The sequence below is a fragment of the Charadrius vociferus genome, unplaced genomic scaffold (genome assembly GCF_000708025.1).
Source record: "Charadrius vociferus isolate BGI_N301 unplaced genomic scaffold, ASM70802v2 scaffold78, whole genome shotgun sequence".
In the NCBI taxonomy this organism is placed as follows: Eukaryota; Metazoa; Chordata; class Aves; order Charadriiformes; family Charadriidae; genus Charadrius; species Charadrius vociferus.
In genome coordinates, this window is record NW_009649927.1 from 2,808,969 (window position 1) to 2,833,850 (window position 24,882).

Consider the following 24,882-nt stretch of genomic DNA (forward strand, 5'->3'; position numbering starts at 1 on the left):
GAAGAGCGTGATATAGGCAGTTTCCTGCACTGCAATTGCAAAAAAAAGAAAAAGAAAAAAAAAATCAGGATTTATCACAAAATTAAGCAAACTGAGGATGGAAAAAAAACAATTTTTAGGGGAAAAAACCAAAATACACAAAATTCAGAAAGCCTTCTTATAGTACACCGCAAGACCACACCAGGCGTGTTTTGAAGAAAATACTTACACATTTGAAAACTCCATTTGTAAACTTTGGGCAAACGATTATTCTGTTCTTTGAGATCAGACTCCTTCTCTCCATTTTTCCCACATTTTCCTGGGGATTGTGTTCTTGCAGGTGTTTTGGTTTGGTGAGATTTCACACCAGTAGAAACCGATTTTGCAGGCTGAGACTTGGACACACTTTCACCAGCAGATAGTTCTTCGCTGTCACTGCTGTTTGCTAAGGAAACAAGAAAATATCTTTTTACAAAACAAAGCAACCTTCCTGCCCAAACGGAAGCTTATGAGAAGCTACCCCATGCTGATTTTCACATAACAGTTTATTTGACCAAAATCCTTTTACTCTAAAACAACATAATCCACCCTGGTATAGAAGCTTGCCACACAGCTCTTTGCAAAACCAGTGCCTAAAGACAGGACCACAAAACAGGTATGTAACGGGGCCCCTCTAATTCTGGCACGCTGCGAAAAGGAAACCTTGCACTGGAAACACCGTCCAGTTAGTTGCTGTGCAAGTAGATGCACAGTTATTATGTGGACCTATGGGAACCAGACAGAGCTAGAGGGTGGGTGACAGTCCCAGACTGTGGCTCCACAACCCATCCTGGATACTGGTAAGTTTATTGCTGAAAGTGTGCATGCAAGAATATAACGGGGTGGGGTAGGGACACACTTCTTGTAAGGAGATTCTTGAATACAACACAACTGCTCAAGGTCCATATAGGTCCCATGAGGGAAGTGATAAGGATTATGTTAGGAGGAGATTTCTGAAATGGAATGAAAAAAGGATGAATGTGAAGAGGAGATCAATGAAGATGAAGGACTGGATGGGGTGAAAGCAAATACCAGACCAGAAAGTACAGACTTTTTGTACAAGCTGTTAAAACAAAGAAGGGAGGGGGAGAGCTTAGCACACGCTTTCTATCCTTGCTTTAACTGTGTTTTTTTACACAGATCACTCTCCAGCTTACTGTTCCCTGGTATTTTTTATTAACAGTGAGATGAGGCAGTAATTGATCTTGCTATGTCCTGAACACATGTGCATATGTCTCTCTAATACACCTCTGCTTTTATTAAGCTTCTCTTCCCAGTACTGTGGTTTCTATTCTAATTAGCTTCTACAACTACAAAAAAGCCGCAAAAGCTGCATTATTTACCGAAGATGTAAAAGATGATACAGGAAGAAAACATAGCCTATATTTTTCTGGAATTATTCTCATACTTGCTACTGGAAGAGATACTAACCTCTAAAAACTCATCTTCCAGAAAATACAAAGTATAATTTCATCCAGGTCTCCTCTAAAACATGCAGCTATCATGCCCAACTCTACTTAGTGTGAAATCCTTGCTCTTCTTAGTCTTCCTGAATTACATGATATTAAGGACCGCTTAGAAATAGGCCCAGAAATAACACAAGACATTTAAAAACACTTTGGCATTCAGAACGAGTAGTTTCTTCATTTAAACAGTATTAAGAATTCCCTGATGAGAACATTTTGTCCTAATACATTTTTTACCTCCAGACTTCATCTCCTACAATCGTTCAAACAAATGACACAGTACTTTCACACATTTCATTTCACACTGAGCAGCTGTACTTACTTTTACTCTTCTTTTTGTTGTTCACTGATGTTTTGTGGCTTCTTTTCTGCTTTTTTGAGGAGCTGCCTCCTCCCTGAGCATCTTTAAGTCTTTTTTGGCCTGTACAGACTATAATTGGGGGGGAGGGGGAGAAGAAAAAAAAAAAAAAAGAAAAATGAAAGAAACGGAAATTAAACAAACACTTGCACTTCTGTGTGTTTTTGTCAAAGTCTCAAAAAACTCCACTTCAGAGCTTAAGTTTGTAGACAACAATCCAACTGATCCTACCTATCCTTAATATGGCTCAGCTTTCTACTTATATTGACAAGAGGAGGTGAAGGAGGATGGAAAGCAGACAAAGTTTGTTGGTTAGAGTGTACATGTAAGATGACTGCAAGTAACTTCTCTGTATGCATCACCAGAATTTCTCTTGAACCACATGGATTTTTATTTTTTTAATTCTGTAAATTGAACAAGAATACATTTACTTGAAAAACTTAGCAAGAACTGCCTGTTGCACTTGGAAGCTGCGAGAAAAAAATGAAACTATCACTTGTGATCAGTAATTACATTAATTGAAAGTATTAAAAAAATCCTAGATAATGTTAAAAAACAAGGCAACAAAAAAAGAAGACAAACAAAAAAACAAAGGAAAAAGTCTACTGGTATTTGTGACTACAAGGGGAAGAAGTAGAAAAGGAAGATAAAGGAATTCTAGTACACCTGTTAAAAAAGCAAACTAGGAGCTGTTCAAACGTTGTTCCACAACCACCTGACTTACAGATTAAAAATTACTCCTGTAACAAAGCCATTTAAATTAAGAAACCCATACTGTACAACAGGCAGCATGCTGACAAAATCGGAGAGGAAGTTAAGGTCTAATGCATATAAAAGTAATATTGTGCAATAGTGTAAAACTTTCTTCATGTGGCAATAATTTCCTTTTATATAAAAAAGGCAAACAAATTAAGTTCTAAACCTACACATCTATAATTAACAAAGCAATACAGGTGTATTTATTGAGGGCTCTATATTCACCTCTTCCAAACTCTCCCCTTTGTTTAATGAAACACATTTTGTTGCATTCTTTTGAAAGAACAGAATGATGAAGGTAACACACCTTAAGGGCGTTTTGAGAAAATTCAGTTAACTGAAGTCTGTTGAGATGAAGAAATCACTTCTCCATCTCAGGATTATATTCAGACTTGTTCTGTTTGGTTTTTTTTTCCTTTGTATTAATAATTTTTTAGGCATGTTATGACAGTGAAAGTAGCTGTACTTTTGATGGAACTGTAAAAGAGTTGGTGACTTTCACAAAAAAGCTTTTGGATCCAGCCTTGCAAACAATTAAAAAGCAGGCAGCAGCACACTGACATCATATGCACATGCACTGGAAGTGTTCATGACTATTTTCTAGTGGTCTCAGCATAGGAATTCGATCTGCAAAATCACATCTGAAAGTGAAACATAGCTAATAAGGTCAATGTTTGTTATCATCTTGACTTGTATTTTTTTAAAATATTAATTTCCCAAGGCGCAAATTTGAAATGGTTGCCTAAGTATGACATAATTGGCCCTTTCTCGCCCCAAATAAATAGCTTACAGAGAATCGGAATTTTATATAAGAAACAGTATGTTCTACTTGTAAGCAAGGTACTTAAAATGTATCCGTCTTGCTACAGTAAGTATTCCTCATACAGTGTATTTTACAGTTTTCTCTGGGGTTTTCTTGTCAGGTCCGGTCTAAACTTTATTGTTATAGACTTTATTCCTCATTGAAACAATCACAATTCCTAATGAAAGACCAAGAAACTTCCTGCAGATTATATTCCCTGTATTATTCACTAGATGATTATGCCATTTCCATATATTTGAAGTAGACAGCAGGCTACTACTACCTCCAACAACTAACCTTCCAGCAGTGTAACCATAACAGAATGAAAACACATCAGCAATGTTAAAACGAGAGCTGGTTAGGTTGAAGACAGCTCTGTTTAGCCTTTCCTTTACCTTTTTCAGTATGCTCTGGCTCTGGTTGATTACTACTACTGGAGCTGACGCTGGCATCAAAACCTGTTGGAGAAACATTTCCCTCAGACTGGAGGTCTTGCAGCTCCCCTGCAACACTGTCCACCTCTATTGTGCTATCTGTTTCACTTTTAATGCTTCGTATCTCTTCTTGATTTGGTGGCAGCGTCTCAGAGACAGTGACACTGGACTGATGTCTACTGGACTCTGTTACGGTTACAGATGAAGGCGATTCAGGAGTTGTAGGAGGAGTATTTAGCACTGAATTACTGCCACTGCTTGGGAATTCAACTTTCTTTTCACCCACTTCAGTTGGTTTCTCCTCAACAGGTTTAACGTCCATACTAGCTGGCAAAGATTTTTCAAGTTCGGAGCTAGGCAAAGAAATGTCTTCTTCTGCAAGAGTCTGAAGCTGCTCCTCTGCTGCAGCATCCTCAGGAGCAGCGTGTGGAGGGGAGGCAGCAGCTTCAGTGTCAGAGTCTGAGAACAGTTCCTTCAGCGTTTTCTTCGGCCATTGTCCCTGAATACTTGACCAGACGTCTTTTCGATCCTTTGCTCTGGTGTTCTGAAGTCTTTCATCAGAGTTATTTAGAAGCTTTATTCTTTTCTCTCCCACTTCAGAAAATCCCGAGTAGAAAGTACTTGTCCGTAAAGACTTCCTTTTCTCCTCTAGTCCATTGTACTTTTTAGTTGGACTGATTTTCAGTTTAGATTTGTCTTCCTCATCTTCATCAGAGGAGCTGTTACTGCTGTTTTCTAAACTAAGGGAGTCTTTGTTTTTGGACTTCTCATCCTTTCTATTAGGTGACACAGTCTTTAAAGATTCCTCTACAACACAGTATCTTCGTTTACCACGTTTTACCTGTGGTTTTGCTGTTTTATCCACTACCTCCTTTTTCACATCCTTTCTCTTCTTTGTGGCTTCATCTTCTCCATCGGAGTCAGTATCTTCAGATAACGCTTCCATCTCTTTTCGCAATCTTTCAGGAGACTTGGATCCCGACTTGGGCACTACTACATCTGTCAGAGCTTTAGTTTCTTCTGGGAGGGATGAACTGCTCTGTTCTTCTTTTACACAGAGCTCGTTTTTATCTTGGCTTACAGCTTCATGTTGAGATTCCTCTTTGCCATCAGCATGTACATTCGGGGCACTTTGGTCATCTTCCTGCTCACTATCATCAGAACTTTCAGAAGCTAATTAAAAATAAATTCAAAAAAACAAAACAAAACAAGAAAAGTTTGTCTTGATTCTGGTTACAAAGAATTATTTAAAAAAAATACCTAAAGAAAACTGTACAGATATGAACACATGCTACAGGGATCTCTAGTAACATCTATTTTAAATAAATGGTACTTCCTGAAGACTTCAAAAATTTATTTCCTGTTCAACTAGAAGGTATAATGGCTAGATTAGAAACTAGGAAAATTCTGTATTATACAGTTCATCTCCAGGAACTTCTGAAGAGGTGTAGAAAGCATAGACTGCGTCAATCCATAAAATAGAAACTTCTGCACAATTAACGAAAACAGAAATGGAAAGATGTGCTTAATATAAAAACTCTAAATATTTCTTATGGGTTACAAATACTACCATTATCTGCCCTTTTTCCAAAGCCCAGAACAGAGACAGTATTTTCCCTGGAGAATCCACAGTCGAAAAGGACAGAACAAGAAAGACACTGGATAATCTCTAACAAACCAACCTAATGACCAGCCTGGAAAAAGGAAGTGAAAACAATAAAGAAAGGCACTTGGAGAAATATATGAACAATAACAGTGTAGGACAACAGTATGAAAATTCAGGGCCAGGAATAAAGGAACTGAGAAAAGAAGAACAAAGATATAATGGAGAAGGAATCAACAACAAGCCCATTCATCGGGAAAAGATATGGATACAAGAAGAAACAATGAGAATTGGCTCAAATATATGGGTAACTGCTCAATTTGTAACTCATCCTTTTTTGTTGGCATAGGTAGTTTAAATCTTCTTATCCTACTTCCCATCTCTCATTCTCAATTCCTCACTAGAACTCACCACTTCTTTAAAGATAATGTAACCAATGTCAAAGAAAAGCAATACTGTCAAGAAAATTCACTGAAATGAACAAAGTTGAATTAACTTTTTTTAAAAAGATTTACTGAAATACAATGAACTTAGAGAAGAGCACACTAACAGACAGAAGAGGTATACAGAACAATATACTTTGAGGAAATGTTGCCTCAGGTGTTTTTCTTGGTTTATTTAAGATAGGCAGGATTCTATTCTAAGACTCAATTGGAAAGCAAGTTTTACACAACCCTTTCAGTGTTGTTTGCTTTATTCTAATTAAACATTTATGGTAGACATTTTGGCCTAAAGTTCCAAGAACTCTGTCACTTAACATGGACTTCCAGCACTCGCCTTTCTCATATTGTAGAGGAACAAAACTACATTACTATGATAACATAATGATTATGATTACTACGATTATTTCCCATTTGAAATAAAAGCCAAGAACATGACATTTAAAAAAAAACACCAAAAAACAGGTCCATCAAATTTTCCTCTCAACCTATTTACTTTGCTGTGCCCTTCAAAGGGAAGTTGAATACAATAGCATTAATCATTCCAGTTTAGGGAAAAAGACCTGTAAAAAGTTTTGAGCAAGCAGCTCTAAAATTGGAGGAAAAAGAAAGAGTAAAACATTAGAGCCTTTCATACTTAAAAACAAAGACCCACAAGTACCAGAAAAAAAAGCTAATCCCCAGAATGAATCTAAATGGACTTAAATGATAAAAGGACTGCATACAATTAAAAGCATTTCTCAAAATTAATTACGTAATATGGAAAACATTTAGCTTTCCAAAATACTAGAGGGTGTATGCCAAATTGTGCTTTTGTAATCAGAAGTTAATTACAGATTAATTATAGCACTAATAATAGTGTCATTATTATCACCACAAATTGCTTTTTTGTTTCTTATTTCCTAAGGAAATGAAGCTTAATAGATTATGTTGACTGTTATTCTACCTACAAATTTGGAACCCAGTGGCCAATGTCATCCCAGTTCGCGTAAATCTGAAATATTATTAAATTCATACAATTTTCATAAAAATTGGTGGTTACCCAAACTACCCACACCACAGATGATTCTTTTTCTGGATGAAGATAAGCAACTAGTTATTATAATGCTGCTGTAAATGTGTGGGAAGGGGATAACAATGTTAGGAACAACAGCCATGCTAATAGGAAACCTAGCTTTATTAATTCTGTTTTTCAAGGAAAAAAAAAAAATCATGGGTCCTAAAATTTACATAAATAAAAAATTAAAAATTTAGAAATAATATAGAAAGCAAAAAAATAAAAAATTTAGAAATAATATAGAAAGCAAAAATGCTTTGCTGTGTACCAAACAAAAAAAGGATAGCAAAACAAAGGATGTAATTCTTAAGACTGTTAACATACACTGAATCCACTGTGAATAATGCTTTTGTTCAAGGGTTATTTCTGAAGATGATGTTATAATTAGCCAGACAGGCTCAAGTGTACAGTTGTATCAGTTGCTCTAGATTGTCATTTACTACTGTTTAAAGGCCCTTTACGGAATTAGAAAAAGTTTAAGTACAATACCTTGTAGCCCATTAATGATAGAAGTAATTTCTATTGATTTAACTGGAGCTTGTTCAGTATTTTTGGCTTCGGTGCTGTCAAGTTTGGACCCAGTCTCCGGTGACGTGCTGGTGTGAAAGGGTGGTTTTGACAAGCGTCGCAATTTACAGTTTTTAGGAGAATATTTCTCTTCCTTCTCTTTGTCAGTTTTATTCTGTGAAAGAAAAGATGAAAAACTTCTCATTTGAGCATACATCTTAACATAGATTACAATTAAGCAATGCTTACAGTTATCTTAAACATTAAACTTGTAAATGAAAGCTTTCCTCTTTGTTGAAAAGATTACAAATACCTTTCTACAGCCCATGCAAGACATCTATACCAAAGACAGGAACTTTGTCAACACTAAAACAAATAGGACAGCAAACATAGCCAGCGCTCTAGGAGCAGTGACACCGCAGGATGCCAGGCTCCGCAGTGGCAGGGCAGGGCTATGACACCCGGAGCTCTAGAACAAAACTCAAGTTCCAGAGGTTCCGTAGTGCTGAGGGGGACAGGAGGAACGCTGACGTCTGTGGCAGAAGGAGAAACTTCCTTGCACCCCACTTGTCCAAGGAACACATCATAACCTAAGCCTAAATATCAGTTTTAAAAGAATGAATTTTGAAAGAAATGCTATGAAATGATAGTCACATACACACGGACTAGTCATAGGTTTGCTCTTCAGAATCAGTAGAAGGTGCTCCCCAAATCTCACCCCCCAGAGTTCGCTCCCACCCCTGACGATAAAATGGATCCTTCTAGTTTGTTTTCTATAAATGCACACATAAATTTCATTTAAAAAATATAGAAAAAAAGGAAAGAGAAGCTAGAGAAGCTTCCCCTCTCCACCCCAAAGTGAAAAGCTAAAACCCTGATGAAAAAAGCTTTAGTTCTTAAAAGGCTAGGGAGCCGCTTTTACTGTCAAGCATTTGTAGGCCAATCAAAAGGTTGTGTGTGTGTGTGTGTGTGTGTGTACTTAAGAACCTATTAGACCAAAGGTGGTGGGGAAGAAGAGAGAAAAAGGGAGATAAATTACCTTTATTTTCTTTCGATGCTTAATTTTTGGTACATTTTTATCAGCTGGTCTCACTATCTTGTCTGCCTTTATCCATTCGTCATACCTAAAAGCAAAAAAAAATTGTACACATTTATGGTTTTAGGCAGATAATCACATCATCATAAAAGAAATTAAAGGACGAACAAGAAAATTATTAGCCATATAAAAACTGAATTGGAATTTGAATAAAGAAGTAATTTGTGTAATTTTCAGTATGTGAAGTTTCTGCTAAGGTTCAATTCTTCATGTGCTGGGACATACAGGACGCAGTTTTTTTTACACTGATGAGTAAGAGTGAAAGCTCGTATTTTTCCAGTCTGCAGTGAACAGCAGGAAATCCACATATATATGTAAAAGAAACTACCAGAATGATAATTTGGTATGGATCTCCAAGATGGATACTTCATATATATACTGGCAAACCTTAACAATAAAATAAATTCTTACAACTACATAAAATGTGACCAGTTAACAAAAATAAACTCTTTTGAGCCTGAGTGTCTGCAAGTATCTGGAGTGACTAACACTTAGGAGTCACTAACTTTTTGAGTCATTAACTTTATGATACAAGACAAAAACATACGAAATAGCACCAAGATATTAACAACAGGTGTCTTATCTAAGGCTGGACCTGTTAAATACAAATCCAAGATCAGAGAAGTACATTCTTTGTGAGAATACGCTGTAACCATGGTACTGTACTTGCCAGTTTCATTGTGCATTTTGAAAAAACCACAAGAATCAATTCAAACATATTTTTTTTCCTCCCAATAAGCATAATCTGCTATCCTATTTCAACTACGAATTCAAGAACCATCTGAATAAGAAATAGGTCAGTTAAAAATTAGTATGTATTAACTTTTGCCACAATGTACGGCCACACAAATTCTGATCCCCCCGGGTAAACAGGAAAACAGAGGGGAAGAAACCAACTTAAAAACAAACGAACAAAAAAAAACCCAACAAAAAAACCCAAACCACACACTTTTAGAGAATTAGTACAAGACGAAGCCAAGCACAATGCACTCATGACCATGCTGGCTTTCCAGCTGAGCTTGCTTGACTACCATTTTGATATATACAACAACCGCTGATACAGTCCCAATTCAGCTTCTTTGTAACTACTGCCAATTGTATCTACAATATTGACATATAAGTTAAACAGGATTAGTGAAAAATATGCAAGTTTCTAACTTGCTTTCCTGCATACTCTAAGTTAGGATCTATGCAAGGGATTCCAGAAGCTAAATACTGTATTTTATTAATTTAAATTTCACATAATAATACAGTGAAAAAATAAGTATCAGTAGTCTCTGAAAATAGTTTTCCAAAACAATTTCTTGCAGTTTTTTCCCCTCCATGTGACAATAAAAATCACAAAGTCTAGCAGCAGACCATGCAGACCACAACACGCCAAAATGACCTATGCTGCTGCAGACACAGCTGTAATTGTACTATTACCAGGTGATATGTAGGTGAACGGGCTCAGATTTCTCTCCAAAACTGAAATACAACTCTGCAGAGTACTTTCCAGTATGGCAAAATCCCATGTTCTGTAAGATTGTGGGAAACCCTATTTGACATAATCTTCCTTCAAGTCAAAGACATGCTTTCCAAAAGGAATACTACTAAGTAGACTGCCAAATGGACTGTGCAACCCACATATTTTACTAGGTCTAAATACACGCAGGAAAACAGCACTAGAACTGGACAAATACACAGCGAAAAGCAGTTATACTGACAGTGTCCTTTCTGCCTCAACCATGTTGCTAAAATACAGAATTTGTATTCACTCATTCTATGCATTTCCAGTAAGAAAACTACCTTGCCCTTATGCAGAGTCTGTGCACTGCACATACTGTTTGTGATTCAAGGTACTGGTAGTGCCTGTTGGGGCGACAGCTGATAGACTAAGCAGCACACTGAAACGGAGAGAGGATGTGCAGAATCTCAAGAGAGTATCTGTAGATACCACAGGGTCTTAAATGTTACATATCAGAAGCAGTGGTCACAAATCCTCAACCCAAGGAGCACATATTGGAAACACTGTGTGCGACAGCCACAGTTCCTGGCCAGAGCAAATCCTGCTCTACTCCTGACTGCACCTGGGACAGCAGTCAGACCCTGCAAAGAGGACCAGAATCACAGAAATCTTCAATCTTCTCCAGGGAATCAAATGTCCACACTTCACACCTTTGCATTGCAGAGTTCCTTTCACTACTCACACATTAGATGCCTAAACCTGTGACAACTGGACCCCAGGCTGAAACAGATCCTGCAAAAGGGGCACATCCCAAGCCACAGCTGACAACCTAACCCTAAATTACATTCTCCTCTACTGCATGACAGAGAAGCACCCTGAAAGCTGTACAGTGCACCAGATGCCAAGCTGCGTCTGAACGGTGGTGTGTGTGACTCAGACAGATAGAGCCTTTCTTTACAGAACTGCACCTTATTAAAACAAGAAAACTCACTTCATCGCTAATCTTGCTTTAGACAGCCATTCACAAAACAAAAGAAAACCAAAAACACTATGAAGGAAGTTCTTTTGCTCTCATGACAAGAAATATGTGCTTCCAGAAGACCTGGTTTGTTTTACTGCAGTGCAACCTTCCAGACTTGCATACCTCAACTCCCTAAAGCAAGCAGTTGGGTGTGAAGAGGAAGGAGGTAAGATGGGGAGGTGTTCCTAAAAGAGTCTGCACAGTCTTGTTTGAGAACCAAGAAGAAGGATTTGATAAGAAGTTATTATTTACCTATTTTTTAAATAAGGTTTCATATGAAAACCTGGAATGCCTTCAGAAGAAACAAAGATGAGCCAGTAAGGAGAGAAGCTTTTCTGCCTTACTGGTTAAAATGAATGTCTCCCAGAAAGGTGGCTTTGAATGAGAAGGAAGGAATAAAGGAAAACTAAGGAATAAAATACGGAATAAAGGAAAAAAGGAAGAATGAAATGAATAGCTATATAGTAGAAAAAATAATTGGCACTTTGCATACTGATTCTATTACATCCACATGTACTGACTGCAAGCTAAAATAAACCACAACATATTCTCAGAGATTGCATATTCAATTGTCCGCAGAAGTACTAGAGGGGAAACAAGGAAGAAAGTGTACTTTTCCAGCCTCTAGATTTATACTAGCAAAGCTACCGCTTTCTCAGGAAGACAACTCACATAAAGGAACTAGCAAGCCTCGGCAAATTCACTGAAAAGTTCCAGTATGCTGTCCATATCTGCTAACAAGGAAGAATCAAATGTTTTCTTTGGCTGTGATCACAGAAAGTAGATTTAGTCTTATAACCAAATACTGGCATATTAGATGAGGCCTCTGGGTTTTTTTATTATTTATTTTTTAATAATCTCCCCCCTCCCCCCCCCCCAACATACACTACTCAAAAACCTGAAATTTGGCTACGCTTGTTCCTTTAATTTCAGCGGTTGACTGCTAAGTACAAATCTGTATATTGTTAACGCTTCAACAAACAGAGATAGAAATTAGCACTTCCATATTCAGGTTTCTGAACAAAGTAATGTTGAAAGTAATGTCTTGGTTTCAAACACTTGAAACGTTCAAGAATAGCATGTCTTGTGATATTGTACCATGCAACATACAAGAGTTAAAACAACCTGAACTCTTTTTGAACATTCACCCTCTGTCTTTAATTACTGGGAACACACTACAGAAGAAATTCACGTCACTTATACAATGAACGTTTCTTTGCACTGGCAGCTAAAAATTAAAATTACAACAGAAGGAGCTAGCACTGTAGGCCCCAGGGAAGTTTTAGTTCCATATAAAGCAAAAATAATTCGGAACATGACTGGCCTGTTAGAAGAAATACATTTTCTCTCACAAGCTTTTTCTGGTTAACGCATGGCAACGTGAACAGTTCTCGCTAACAGGGTCAGGATTTTTACCATTCCCTTTCACTACCAGTCAGGCTCCACTTAACACTACAATTCTTTACCTTTGTCACAGACACATGTCACCTGATTCTCAGGAGCCAACAACTAGATCCTGTAGCATAAAGTGGTGCAGCTGTATGATGCTGTTAAGAATCATAGAATCATACAATGGTTAGAGTTGGAAGGGACCTTGAAGATCATCTAGTTCTAAATCTCTGCCATGGGCAGGGACATCTTCCACTAGACCAGGTTGCTCAAAGACCTATCCAACCTGGCTTTGAACAATTCCATTACTGTTTAAAAAAAAAAAAAAAAAAAGTTCCACAGTGCTTAGCGTCACTGGTTCCAGAGAGTTTAAAAAAAAAACTAACAAAGATGAATACCAAGTTTACTAAATTCCATTCAAAGTACCCCAAAGCATATGTGCATGCACACACAAACACTATTATTCTGAATCCCACACCTATACTTAAGTTATATTGTGATAAGAAACATTAGTAGTTATTTAGGATTCCTGCTCAGACTTACGGGTTTAAAGAACAGGCCATTAAATTGGATACCAACCAAAAGGGGAAACAGGAAAGTCAGCAATAAGGGATAGCAGAATGACAGAATTAAAAACGTCCCATGACCTGATGTTACAGTACTTGTACCTGCTAAACACTAAAAGTAAATTAAAATGAATAGGGAGAGGAGGGAATTGCGACCTATCGAACTAAAGCAGTTATTTTTCGAGGTTGTGACTGACTAAAAGCCAAATCGAGTTATTACATCATACAAGATCTGTCTTCACAATACTAAAATACCAAAGTGTTTAGATGCTGCCTTAAGCTCAGGCTTAGCCACTCTTACTGACAACTCGAAAAATTTAAGTAATTTTACTTGACTCAAAAAAATAGCTACATTTAGCGGAGTCCACACACAGTCCTGTAGCAAAATCTCAATCACGGCTAGCTTTTTCAGTGAAGAATCCTGCTCTCCCAGCCCCTTTCAGAGGGCTCTTTTGAAACACCAGGTAAGAACAGAAATGCAAGTCTTGCTGCCAGAAAGACCAAGCGACTCCCCGCACCTCTCAAACGAGTGCAAGTTTACTAAAAATGCTTTTCTTATCAAATATATCCTAGTCACAGAAGTAACGCCTCTGATATCAGTCCACGTATTTGTTTAAAATGCAGAGTTCAAAAACCAGGATCTTGATTTCTCCTTTAAGAACCAGAATGCTGGGATCTCTCCAAGGTGAAGGCTCATTTTTGACTTCTCATTTCTTCAGATTTAAAGTGATACTGCTTAAATAAAACTGACCATCTCACCTCATAGCATGTGTAAAGAGTATAATGTTTACTCAAATAGGAAAATAACTTCTATGTTTACACATGAATTCCAAAACAAGAGTCTAAAAGCAACAAACCTTTTGGAGTGGTACACAGTAATCCTCAGCAAATAGGATGCAAACTTCAGCAAATTAAGCTCCTAAAGAAGTCTTCCCCAATAATGATCGAAACACTAGTCACATTCCAAATCCCACCTTGAGCAGACAGCATCTCCCCTTGTATCTTGACTTCATAGCCCACTGCCCACTATGCTTACAAATGTTGCCTGAGGACAGTTTATGTGAAAGATCATATTCCTGTAGATCAATCTACACATAGATCAAAATTCTACAAAAGACCGTTATCAAAACTGGCAGTATCAAGACATTCCTCCTCATCAGTGGCTTAGGTGGTCCTGGAAATCACCAGGCCTAGATGTAAAGAGGTGTATTCAAGGGAGCGAGAGAAGTATCATGCTTCTGTAATTGTGACCTTTGCTAGCAGATCTTGCAAGCACTGAATAAATGAGATTCATCCTGCCCTCTTGGTCAGAGGTAGGATGATAATCAAAGTCCAGATGACAGAATAAGGTCACAAGAGCCTCAGATTTTCCAGAGGAGGAAAAATAACTAAATAAAAAGTATGCAAGTATGCAGATTTGCCTCAGTCTTTTTTTTTTTTTAAAGATCTATAAACACAGTAATAAAGTTTACAGGATGACAGCTGAGGACAATGAACAGATGCGTTGAAACTGAGGAAAAAAGCAGGAGACTTAGCAATGGGCTTAAAATCCACTTAGAAGCTTTAGTTTTCTCTACTCTTTTCAAAGCTGCTTCAAGTTTTAAATGGCAAAAAAAGTGGTCTGAAATGGCAAAAATATATTAATACTTCTACTAATGCTGTATTAAGGATAATAAAAAGCATATACACCTGCACATATTAAGAAAAGCATAAGAAGCCACTAGGCTAAGAAGAGTCTTGTTTGGAAGCCTGAGGCAGCCACGAGGGAAAAAGGGGTGGGGAGGGGTGGAAATCGGATCTGAATGAAATGCAATTATCTGCGGCACACTAGTTTGCCGCTAGGAATCTTGTACTTCTCTCGTTAAATACCATAGTGCTAGTGTACTTTCTGCTTCGCTGAAGAAGAGTGTGTATATAGACTCAGCTAAGTGCACTATTCAAATATTGTATGAGATAAAATTGGCTTAAGAGAGCCAGAGGAGGAATTTGTGAAAGAGTGAGCTGTCACGTTGTATGCAGAGATCTAAAAATAAGATGGGCAATGAAGGAAGCCTTCTTTGAACAAGCCATTTTGAGATGATTTTGTAACTAAAGTACTGCATTTATATAGTGTTAGATACTGATAGTTTCATACAGTACAATGACCTTCACAGAACACCAATATTGAAAGTTTAGGACTCCAGATGTCTATTAATTTAGTTTTTAAAATACACAAGTGTATTTTGGAAGTAATTCAAGAAGTAATCACTAACTAAAACTCAAGTTACCTCACGTTCCATCCACAGTAGTGCACCAAGTAAAGGACTTCTCCACCTTCGATGTCAGAATCTTTAATACTAGCTTCATACATTTTTTGATTTTTCCCTCTTCCATACCGCACTTGGACTTTCATGCCTGGTGGATAGCATTCAAACTCTTCCTCCTCATTGTTATTGTTGTCTTCCTCCTCCTCCTCCTCCTCTTCCTCCTCCTCTGCTTCTTCTTCATCTTCATCTTCTTCCTTATTCGTGTCATCTCTTGAAAGGTTTAAAAAATTGTAGAGTTAATATGAGATACTTCATTAAGCTTTTCAGTTCCAAACCACATATATTGATAAATATTGTGGATGCATTAGAGACTGGGAAACAGCAGGCTCCAAATATGTGAAACTGCACTATGGCCGAGAATATCAGCAAAATAGGATATAGCAATACACACAAAATCCAGTGATTGTAGGGTGCAAAAATGACTTGACTAAAAGAAAAAAAAAAAATCCATCAAAATCTGTATGAGCAGAAGTTGTTCAAACTCATCTTTACATGATTCTTTCATGCAGTCCTTTTGTTTAAATAGGGCTTTTTTTCAGTTCAGACTCATCCTTCTCAATATAAAGTTCCCTAAATTCCATTTTTCAAACTACAAGTTTGACAAGTGTTTCTTGAAGCTCACTTCCCCGACATATCCTTGCTTTATTATAATACGTAATCTCTATCTCAACAACTTGAAGTGACTGCATCCAAAACCAGTTTTTAGGCAAAAAAACCCCCAACCTTATTCAAGATTATTTAGCAAACCAAGCAACCTGTACTAATTTATGACCTTGTCACTCCTTGCCAATTACGGTAAAAGTCGTCTAAATATAAGTCAAACTTGCATTTAATTATTATATAAATACACAAGCAGGTGTTCACTGTTTTCAGAAGTAAGCTAATCTTGAATACATTTTTAGGTATTTGGACCAATCTGCAGAAACACTCAGAATCCACAAATCTTACTAGTCTCAGTCAATGGTAGCTATGGGCTACCATTGTTCTGAAAATTATCTCCAACCAGAGGCAGACTACACTACAAAAGTTAATGGGGGAATAAATAGCTTTACAAACCAGCATTATCAGCCCTCCATCATTCTAATCCCACACCGTGCAATACAGAACAGTCTAGGGCCACTTACTAAATTCACAATAACCACAGATCACTAACAATTTAAAAACCTGAGACATGGAACAGACATGTTTGGCTGTATTACAGACTGGGTAAGAAAAGATAAGTGCCCCTCCAAGTCTGATTCACACCAATATTTAAGTTAACTTCACAAACACAAAAGTCTGTGTTAATAATCTAAATTTTTCCATGAAATTTTCAGTAGAAAATACTCAGATAAACCAAGCTACTTTCTCTTTGTGAAAGGATCACATAGCATTTCAATTATTCAAATGCTTCTTTGTAGAAGTAACACTGCAGTATTGTTAGCTAATTAGCTGGCAAAAGAGAATTCAAAACAATAAGCTAATTTCAGCTGTAGCATAAGCACACTGATTTAATGAAATTACTTCAGAAATGAATGTTGCCACATATGTATACACACAAATATATAAATACCTATATATGTGTGTGCATACACTATGAGACAAATGCTAAAAATTCCCTCTGTTGCTGTACTAACGAAATCAAATCACAGAAGATACATCTATTCAGGTATACATGGCATGAACCAGACAATTTTGTTCTGGAAGACGAAGATTTTCAATTTACTATATACTTTCCCTGAGCTACTTTGCTAGTGAAGTTAAAACCACCAGATTTAAAAATGCAACATAAATGAATGAGGTCTGAAAGCTCACTTCATCTCCACTACACATCACATAGCAAAATTCACTTCCCAAAGGAATCACAAACGAAAAGTCTCCAAAGATTCATATGAAAAATTCCTGAACACAATTCCACAGCTAACAACAGAAAGCACCAACCAGAAATTTAAATGCTTTTAAATTTTACTCTCTGCTGTACTAAATCAAAACTCCTAGCTAATTTCAGCTGAACAGTTATTACCGTGCAAAAGCTAAAAAACTTGGCATCAGGAGCAGAGCCACCACTGCTCCGAGAACAAGATGAGCTTGTGATTTCCCATTACTAACAAGCCTTTTCAAAATTGTAACGAACCAAGTTTTGCCCGATTTCTTTTTTTTTCTTCCCCAAGAACTAGTGGCACAATCCTTGAATGCTGTCTGCAAGGAAAAGCATGCCGCCTATGAGGGAGATTCAGGATTTTCCAGACACTGGCAATTATGGTGCCAGTGGCTCTTTGGAAGCTGAACAAGTTTGGAGTCTCTCTCTCCTTAATCACCTTATGGCTTTCTTGGTGTCCTCAACAGATATTCTACAAAGACTCCATGACAATACCAGAACTTCTCTGGAAGAGACGTGTGAAACCCTCATTGCCAAGGTGAGTAATTTGGATGGTCTGGTAGATGTGAAGAGCAGAGTGTACATAGATGGAGGGAATGTCAGGAAGCAAAATGGAAGTAGAGAAGGCTGGAATTAAAAAGTGTTCTAAGGAGTGATTTAGTTAGCGATCATAAGCTGAAGATTTTAGGAAACCAAACAAAAGCAAAGAACATTTATCATTTTGGAGCAGAAAAAATGGCATACTCATATAGCTCCTGGAACACAAAAAAACCAAACCCCAAAATATATTCCAGTGGTTGCAAGGAAGAAAATATATTGTTTTACAAGGCCATAAAAAGCTCAAACCTGGCAGTGCAGATGAAGAGAAGCCATGACTGCCATGTAACAGAGGTTTATAAGAGAAGATTGTGATTGTAGCCATCCAGCACGCATAGTCATATAACCTCATTTGTCTATGTATGTACGCATGAGAACACCGGATTTCCTTTAATGCTGTTTAGTCAAAATCCCACCGGCGGGGTTGGGGGGGAGAAAGAAGCAAACAAGCCTCTTGGCAGCAGATAATAATTGTCAACTTAAAAACAGTACCAAGCAATATTTGCCACAAAGCTGCAACACTTTAAACAACCCAAGCAGCAACCAATGAAACAAGGCAGCAGCAGATGTGCATGCACGCTGTACAAGAGACACAGTAATACAAGCGTAACTGCGCTCCAGAAACCAAAGTACCACCAGAAAGCTTATCAGAAGGATTCGAAAGCATTTCCGATGACAACTGCAGACTACAGAACATCCTCATGCCATCTCCCACAGAATGGGAACATAAACCTCCAGAAGCAGGGAATTAATGAATTAAAATGCAAAAATACTTGTTAAAACCACTAAAACATTTAGATCATGCAAATACTGCTTATCATTAGTTCCAAAGGACATTGTGGAATCATTAAAAGGTTAAAAATACTGCTAGTGTTCAAAAATACATATATGGCAGATAATTCTTAGTCAATATAGGGATTTAACACCAACAAACCCATAATAAGGGTAAGCATATTACCGAATAGATGTTGTTAACATATGAAATCGCGCATGCTATTACCCCGCTAAAGGAACTGCAATATCATGCAAATGTCTTTCAACCCACAATCTCTGGCACTAAACACAGCGTTGTCACAAAGCCCATGTGAAACCTATGAGACAGGGTGTGATTTGGCACATTAGATCTGCCTCCCAGAATCCCTCTTTTGCAGCAAACCTAACCCTACTCCAATACACTTCCCCTGACACGCCATGCTGGCACACACAGCAGGTGAGGTGGCAAATGCAAGATTATTTTTTTCAGGAGTTATTCCAAAACTTGAGGAAGCAAGATTATTTCAATTATTGGTTCAATTAAGTCATTACAGTTAATTGAACCACTAGCAGAAATAAACGCCAGTGTAATTGACACTTCAAGTTTAGCAATTAGCTTCTATTTTTGATTCCCTCCTTTTTCCCTTTTTCTCCCCCTAGAGCATTATTTAACCTCTAGTTCACATAATACAGAGCTAGAAGATGTCAAGTCTCCTTCATAGTCTTTCTCAATCACAGCTATATTAAGATTCCCTTAAGTTTTAAGGCAGAGAGGCCTCTAAGACCTGTACTTATGCCAAGACACTAAAATCTTATCTTTAGTTAAACAAAATGACAACCCCCCCACAAATTCACCAGTGTTTGTCTTCCCTCTGCAGTTGCAAAGAAAACCTAAAAATAAGAGCTCCAAGGGCTTCTGTCTATATACACAGAAAACCTGAGTAAACACACAGTTATGGTCCATCGCTCTGAGGGAAGGGGAAGGGCACTAACTTGCTTTGAATCCCATCTGAGGGTAGTAGAAGAATGTACTCTGTAACCAGTGTCTTCCTCTGCTGCCACAGTGAAGGCAAATGAGATGACCTCACGTTATTGCTTCTCATCATTCAGCCAAGATTTTGTTTAAGTATTTGGAAACATTCCTCAAAACGATAATGGATGGTTCAAAAGTCTGGCTGAGGAGTACAGCACTTCTCATTTTTATGGCACTGGTTCACACTCAGCTTGAAAACCTCTAGTATTGGACGAATGTTTAAGGGTTCACCCATGCACGTAAGTCTCAGTGACAGCTACCATGGTTAATAATCTCTGTAGTGACCATAGGCTATGTAAAATGTGATGACAGAACCATTTTTTCCACATCAAAGATGCCTCCCTTCCATTCAACGTGATGTACACACAGGACTGATACATTTACACTGCCACTCTACACTATCATTGTGTCATTAGCAGCTTATTGCTGTACCAAAAGCAATCTTTATCTATATGTATGTATCAGTGCATATTCTATATTAAGAAAAAAAAAAATCGATTAGACTCTGTTTCTGAAAACATGGTGACTATACAAAAACCTTCCTCCCAATACAAGGGCAGCTGGATTACATAAATAGAACACACATCCCAAATAAGAGCACAGAAATATGTTCCTGTAAATGAAACTACCGAAGTACACTTCTTAAAAATGTATTTTTCTGCATATACACCAGCAAAGATTCAGACCAGATGTTGACACCAACTGTGCAATGAACACGACACACTTCTCTCCGTTCTCCCAAGCTAATCAATTCCATATAAACCTTAATCAGACTGCAGAAAGCTATCTCAAGATATAGTTCTCAACACTAATCCAGAAGCTAGAAGATATGCCTTGTGTATCAATTCTCCTTCACTCTAAAACATTTTAACCTTCCTGCTACCATTTTAGATTCATCACCATAAAGCTTTGATATGTCATCTTAACAGATACGGAACCGAAGAAAACATTGCCTCTAACAATCTGTTATCTCACATATGTGAAACGGAGCTTCTGCCTATTACATAATCCCTTTGTAAATTGCTTTCAGAAAATCCCCATCAAGTGTTTCCAGAAAGTTTAACTCTTGTACAAATAGAAGCCATTACCAGCACAGGCACAGCAGGTAGTCACCCTACCCTACAAGGGTAATCAACCCTAGTAAAAACCCTCACATGAAACAATGCCCATCTTAACACAGCTCTCAACTCCTGCTTTTGTTACTCCTAGCTCCCTCCTACTGCTTATAGGAGGTGAAATGCTATTACTGCATGTAACCATGTACATAACAGCTCTAAGATTACGATTTTTGCCTTGCATGTGCATGAATGGTTTAACTCCAGTCAAGGTTATTAGCCAAAGAGGTTTAGCATTTTCTACTTTTGATACTGTCAAAATATGACATTACCAATTCCTAGAAAACCATACCATGAAGACCTAAACCGGCAGTATGAGACAACCAGAAATGTTTAGGTTTCTAAAGTATTTTTTAAGAACATTTGTTCACGCGTTCCTTAGAGGAAATAAAAAAGCAGGCAGTTTTCAAGAAGAAAAGAAAAAAAAGAAAAGTTTCATAAGACCGAGTAAGGACTATTTGTGAGTACTGAAAATGACAGCCTGGTGAGAAAGGGCAAGGTAAGGATCCAGAGATGGCAGTCCCTCCTGGTGTTAGGGTTAAGGCAGCACCTCAGCCAAAAAAAATGAAACCACAAGAATAAATCCTCCTGCAATCTTTCTGTACTGTAACTGAGATTGCTTCAAAGAATTCTGCCCAGTCACCTCAAAAATCCAAGTACTACTAATATACAAGTCTGATGCAATTTTTGTTTGAAAGCAAAAATTATCTGGATTCTGAGCACCTAATCTTTCAGTTCAGTATAAAGTTCTTGACAGTGGCCTGTCCCGGGTGCTTTAGAGCAAAGTGTTAAAAAAAAAACCCCAAACAAACAACAAATCAACAAACAAACCTTGGCATTAAATTAATCATCTGGGGAAAAAAATTTACTAATATTGATTAAATAGCAATTAACCTACACTTCAGTTCACAAACTGTATCTACTATGAAATTTTTAAAGACTTACTTTTTATTTTATTACCTTAAAACCCCCACACCTTTTAAAAATTCCACTAGGCTCCTAGCCACAGTCTCTTCGGAACAGGTTCAACTGTCTACATTGTTCATTCTGTCAAAAAGCTGAGGGGTTCTCAATTTGTTGGCTTTGACTCAAGTCTTCGAATAGTTACAACAGTTAATGTTGGATGCTACAAAGGAAAATTGCACCAAGTATACAATGCTACATTTGAAGACCATTACTTCAACAACATAAAGTTAGCAGGAACTTCAAAATAAGGAGGATTTTAAACTTTCTTGTTTATTCGTTCACTAAGAATGAATACTCTTTTGTATGTTAGGGAAAAACACGAGTTTACAAAGCCATTTCTGTCAAGATCTCTCTGGGACAGACCAATGAGAAATAACACATTACTGGCCCTTTTTTACTGTTTATATGACTACAAGTTGCGTAAAACTACCTAGCACATGCATCTTCCACTAGTCAGAGGAAAAAAAAAAAAAACACAAGAAAAGCATGTCTAGAATAATTGGTAAACTGCCTTTCAGTCTCTATTTTCAGTGTTCACAGACACACGACCAGGCAAGAAACAGGCACTCTGGGGAAGAAAGGAAGAGAACCACATTCAGCCTTTCTTCCTTTTCATCATATTGTTAAAGTCTGTGCAGAAGGGATCATAGGATTCAAATGGCAGCAATCTCAAAGGGTTGAGACACATGGGATTGCACAGAGAAACAAAACCTGTGGAGAATAAACAACCCTGGCTTCCAGCAGTACTTCCTGAGATCTGGAAGCTGGGAACTAGATCCAGTCCACGCAACAGAAATTCAACAAGAAGAAACCTAGAAGTTTTTCTGTCCTCGTGGTTCCTTGAGTCTACGTACAAATAAGCTATATGAAGATGCCCAAAATCCTACAGACATATTCAAATAACAGACTCTACAAGTTTGCCTTGTGGAGTATTAGTTTGTTTGGCCATTTGGTTAGAACTGTGAAAGACGGATGATTGGTAGCTTAAAAAAGGTTCTAGGAATACATTTTAAATATACTGACAAAAATTCAGTCCACAGTGACCTATTTTGAGTATATTTTGGGGTTTTTTTTGTGTGTGTGCGATTAGTTTTCCATCTCCAACAATGCATTTTTCATTTGTATTTCAGTTCAACAAAGAACTCAGACCACAGCATTTCCCCCTCTGTATAACCTTTGCCACCTCTAACCCATAAAGTTTGGGATAGGAGGAGTACAACGTATACTACAAGGTCCCAACCAGCATACCAGGCTCACAAAACCCCTTTGTGCCTTTATGGTATAAACACTAAAAACATTGTTTAGCATTTAGGATGACAGTGACATTTTTAAAAACTGTTTAAAGCTGACACAAGTGCATTTTGTACTTTGTCTAAATCTCTGAGGGAAGAAAGGAAAAGTAATCACACTAGCAGCACTACTACAGTACTACTGCTTATAAATGCTTACAGGCTATTAACTGCAACAAATGTTGAAATTATTCCTTGAAACATATCCCCAGCAATGACCACATCAGCACCTGCATCTATTTTTAGAGCTATGCTTTCTAATCGAAGCACTCGTTACAATCTTTCATGAATAACAACAGCAAAATACTAGGTTAGAAAGAAGAGTTTTTACTGGATGAGTGAAGAGAAGCAGAGGAAAAGTAATTCACTCAAGTACAATTAGATGAGTTGGGTAAAATTAAGAGGAAATAGTATTTTCTACAGTTTTTTGTTGTTTTCATAAATAAAAAGTAAGAAAACTCAAAACATTTTTAATGTCATAAATAACCCAAATGGACATGAATCAGGATTAAAAAAAAACAAAACAAAAAAAACCCCCAGAACAAAAACAACCAAAAAACAAAACCCAACACAATAAAGGATTACTGAAAAGCAAATGCATCTTATAATTTTACATATCATTTACTATAGTAGCATGGTAAGTATTAAGCCACTGTATTTTCAAGTATATAAATAAACACAAAGTAATGTCACAAACAAACATACAATTTAGGCAACTTTAAAAACTGCTATTCTCTAAGCAGTGCCAAGTTTCTTCAATTATATATTTTGAAAGTAGCATTGTAAAATCAGCCTTTAATAATTCCAAAAACCTAGCAAACCTGTTATAATACAACTCATCTAGTTCACCTTAAAAGTAGCAAATGTAACAAATTCCAGCAATTGGTCTTTTAAAAGAAAAACTCACATAGCATACAAAAGAAATCACATCCATATAGAAAAGGCTGTTCTAACTGAGTTCAGGTAAATTTCACTTTTCTGTATACCACATTTCTGAATTACAGAAATTGCCAATGGAATCTCAATAAAAATATTTAGGAAGACAAAAACATTTTACAGAAGGATCCTTCCAGAATCTGTTATATGGAAATCAAAACCCATAATAAAATAAAAAAGAACTATTACCTACGAATCAGAAATTGATACACTGAACTATGTCATTCTGTCACAGCTCTTAATGGGCCAGAAAAAGCGTTAAGAGTTAATGATATTTAGATAGAAGATTAAGACAGCTGATCTACTAAATAGCAAAGATTGCTGGAATGAACAAGGGAATTAGTGGTCAGGCAACAGCTGGTATTAAGTTCAAAAAACCCAGCCCTGATATACAGATTGCTGTGAAAGTGTAATTAGGTGTCATCATCTGCTTTCCCTCTTGTAATAGCTTCTCCCTTAAGCATCTCTGATTGTTTTTTGTTGAAGACAAGATACCGTATTAAAAGAAACCTTCAATCTGACCTGTAACAGCCATTTTTGTGTTCTTATCACTTGAAATCATACTATATGAAGGTCCTAATTGCAGGAATATAAAATGTTAACGCACTGGGGATTACCAAGGACTATATTGTCTTAAACTTTGCTTTTTTTTTTTTTGCATGGCTGCCCAATAACACTTGTGGGGGATTTCTGCACTGAAACAGGAAAACCTGCCCATTCCATAAAGGAAATGATAGAACACCTCATCAATCAGCATGGATGCGTGCAGAAGCTCAGCATGAGCCAGCAATGTGCAATCGCAGCCCAGAAGGGCAACCAGATCCTGGGCTGCATCAAAAGAAGTGTGGCCAGCGGGACAAAGGAGGTGATTCTGCCCCTCTACTCCACTCTCGTAAGATCCCACCTGGAGTACAGCATCCAGCTCTGGAGTCCCCAGTATAAGAAGGACATGCACCTGCTGGAGCGCATCCAGAGGAGGGCCACAAGGATGATCCAAGGGCTGGAACACCTCTCCTATGAGGAGAGGCTGAGAGAGTTGGGGCTGTTCAGCCTGGAGAAGAGAAGGCTC

The 24,882-nt window shown here is 37.5% G+C and overlaps 1 protein-coding gene across 1 annotated transcript in view; it reads right to left on the reverse strand.

Annotated features, from left to right (window-relative positions):
• The window catches only part of ARID4B (AT rich interactive domain 4B (RBP1-like)), a 94,794-nt gene that overhangs the window by 5,576 nt on the left and 64,336 nt on the right, over nucleotides 1-24,882 (reverse strand). The window contains exons 16-21 of the mRNA XM_009891151.1: nucleotides 15,228-15,476; nucleotides 8,481-8,565; nucleotides 7,424-7,616; nucleotides 3,796-5,007; nucleotides 1,807-1,914; nucleotides 209-424 (exon numbers count right to left, since the gene is read on the reverse strand). Of these exons, the coding sequence (XP_009889453.1) occupies nucleotides 209-424; nucleotides 1,807-1,914; nucleotides 3,796-5,007; nucleotides 7,424-7,616; nucleotides 8,481-8,565; nucleotides 15,228-15,476 (2,063 nt within the window). The remainder of the gene's footprint in view (nucleotides 1-208; nucleotides 425-1,806; nucleotides 1,915-3,795; nucleotides 5,008-7,423; nucleotides 7,617-8,480; nucleotides 8,566-15,227; nucleotides 15,477-24,882) is intronic.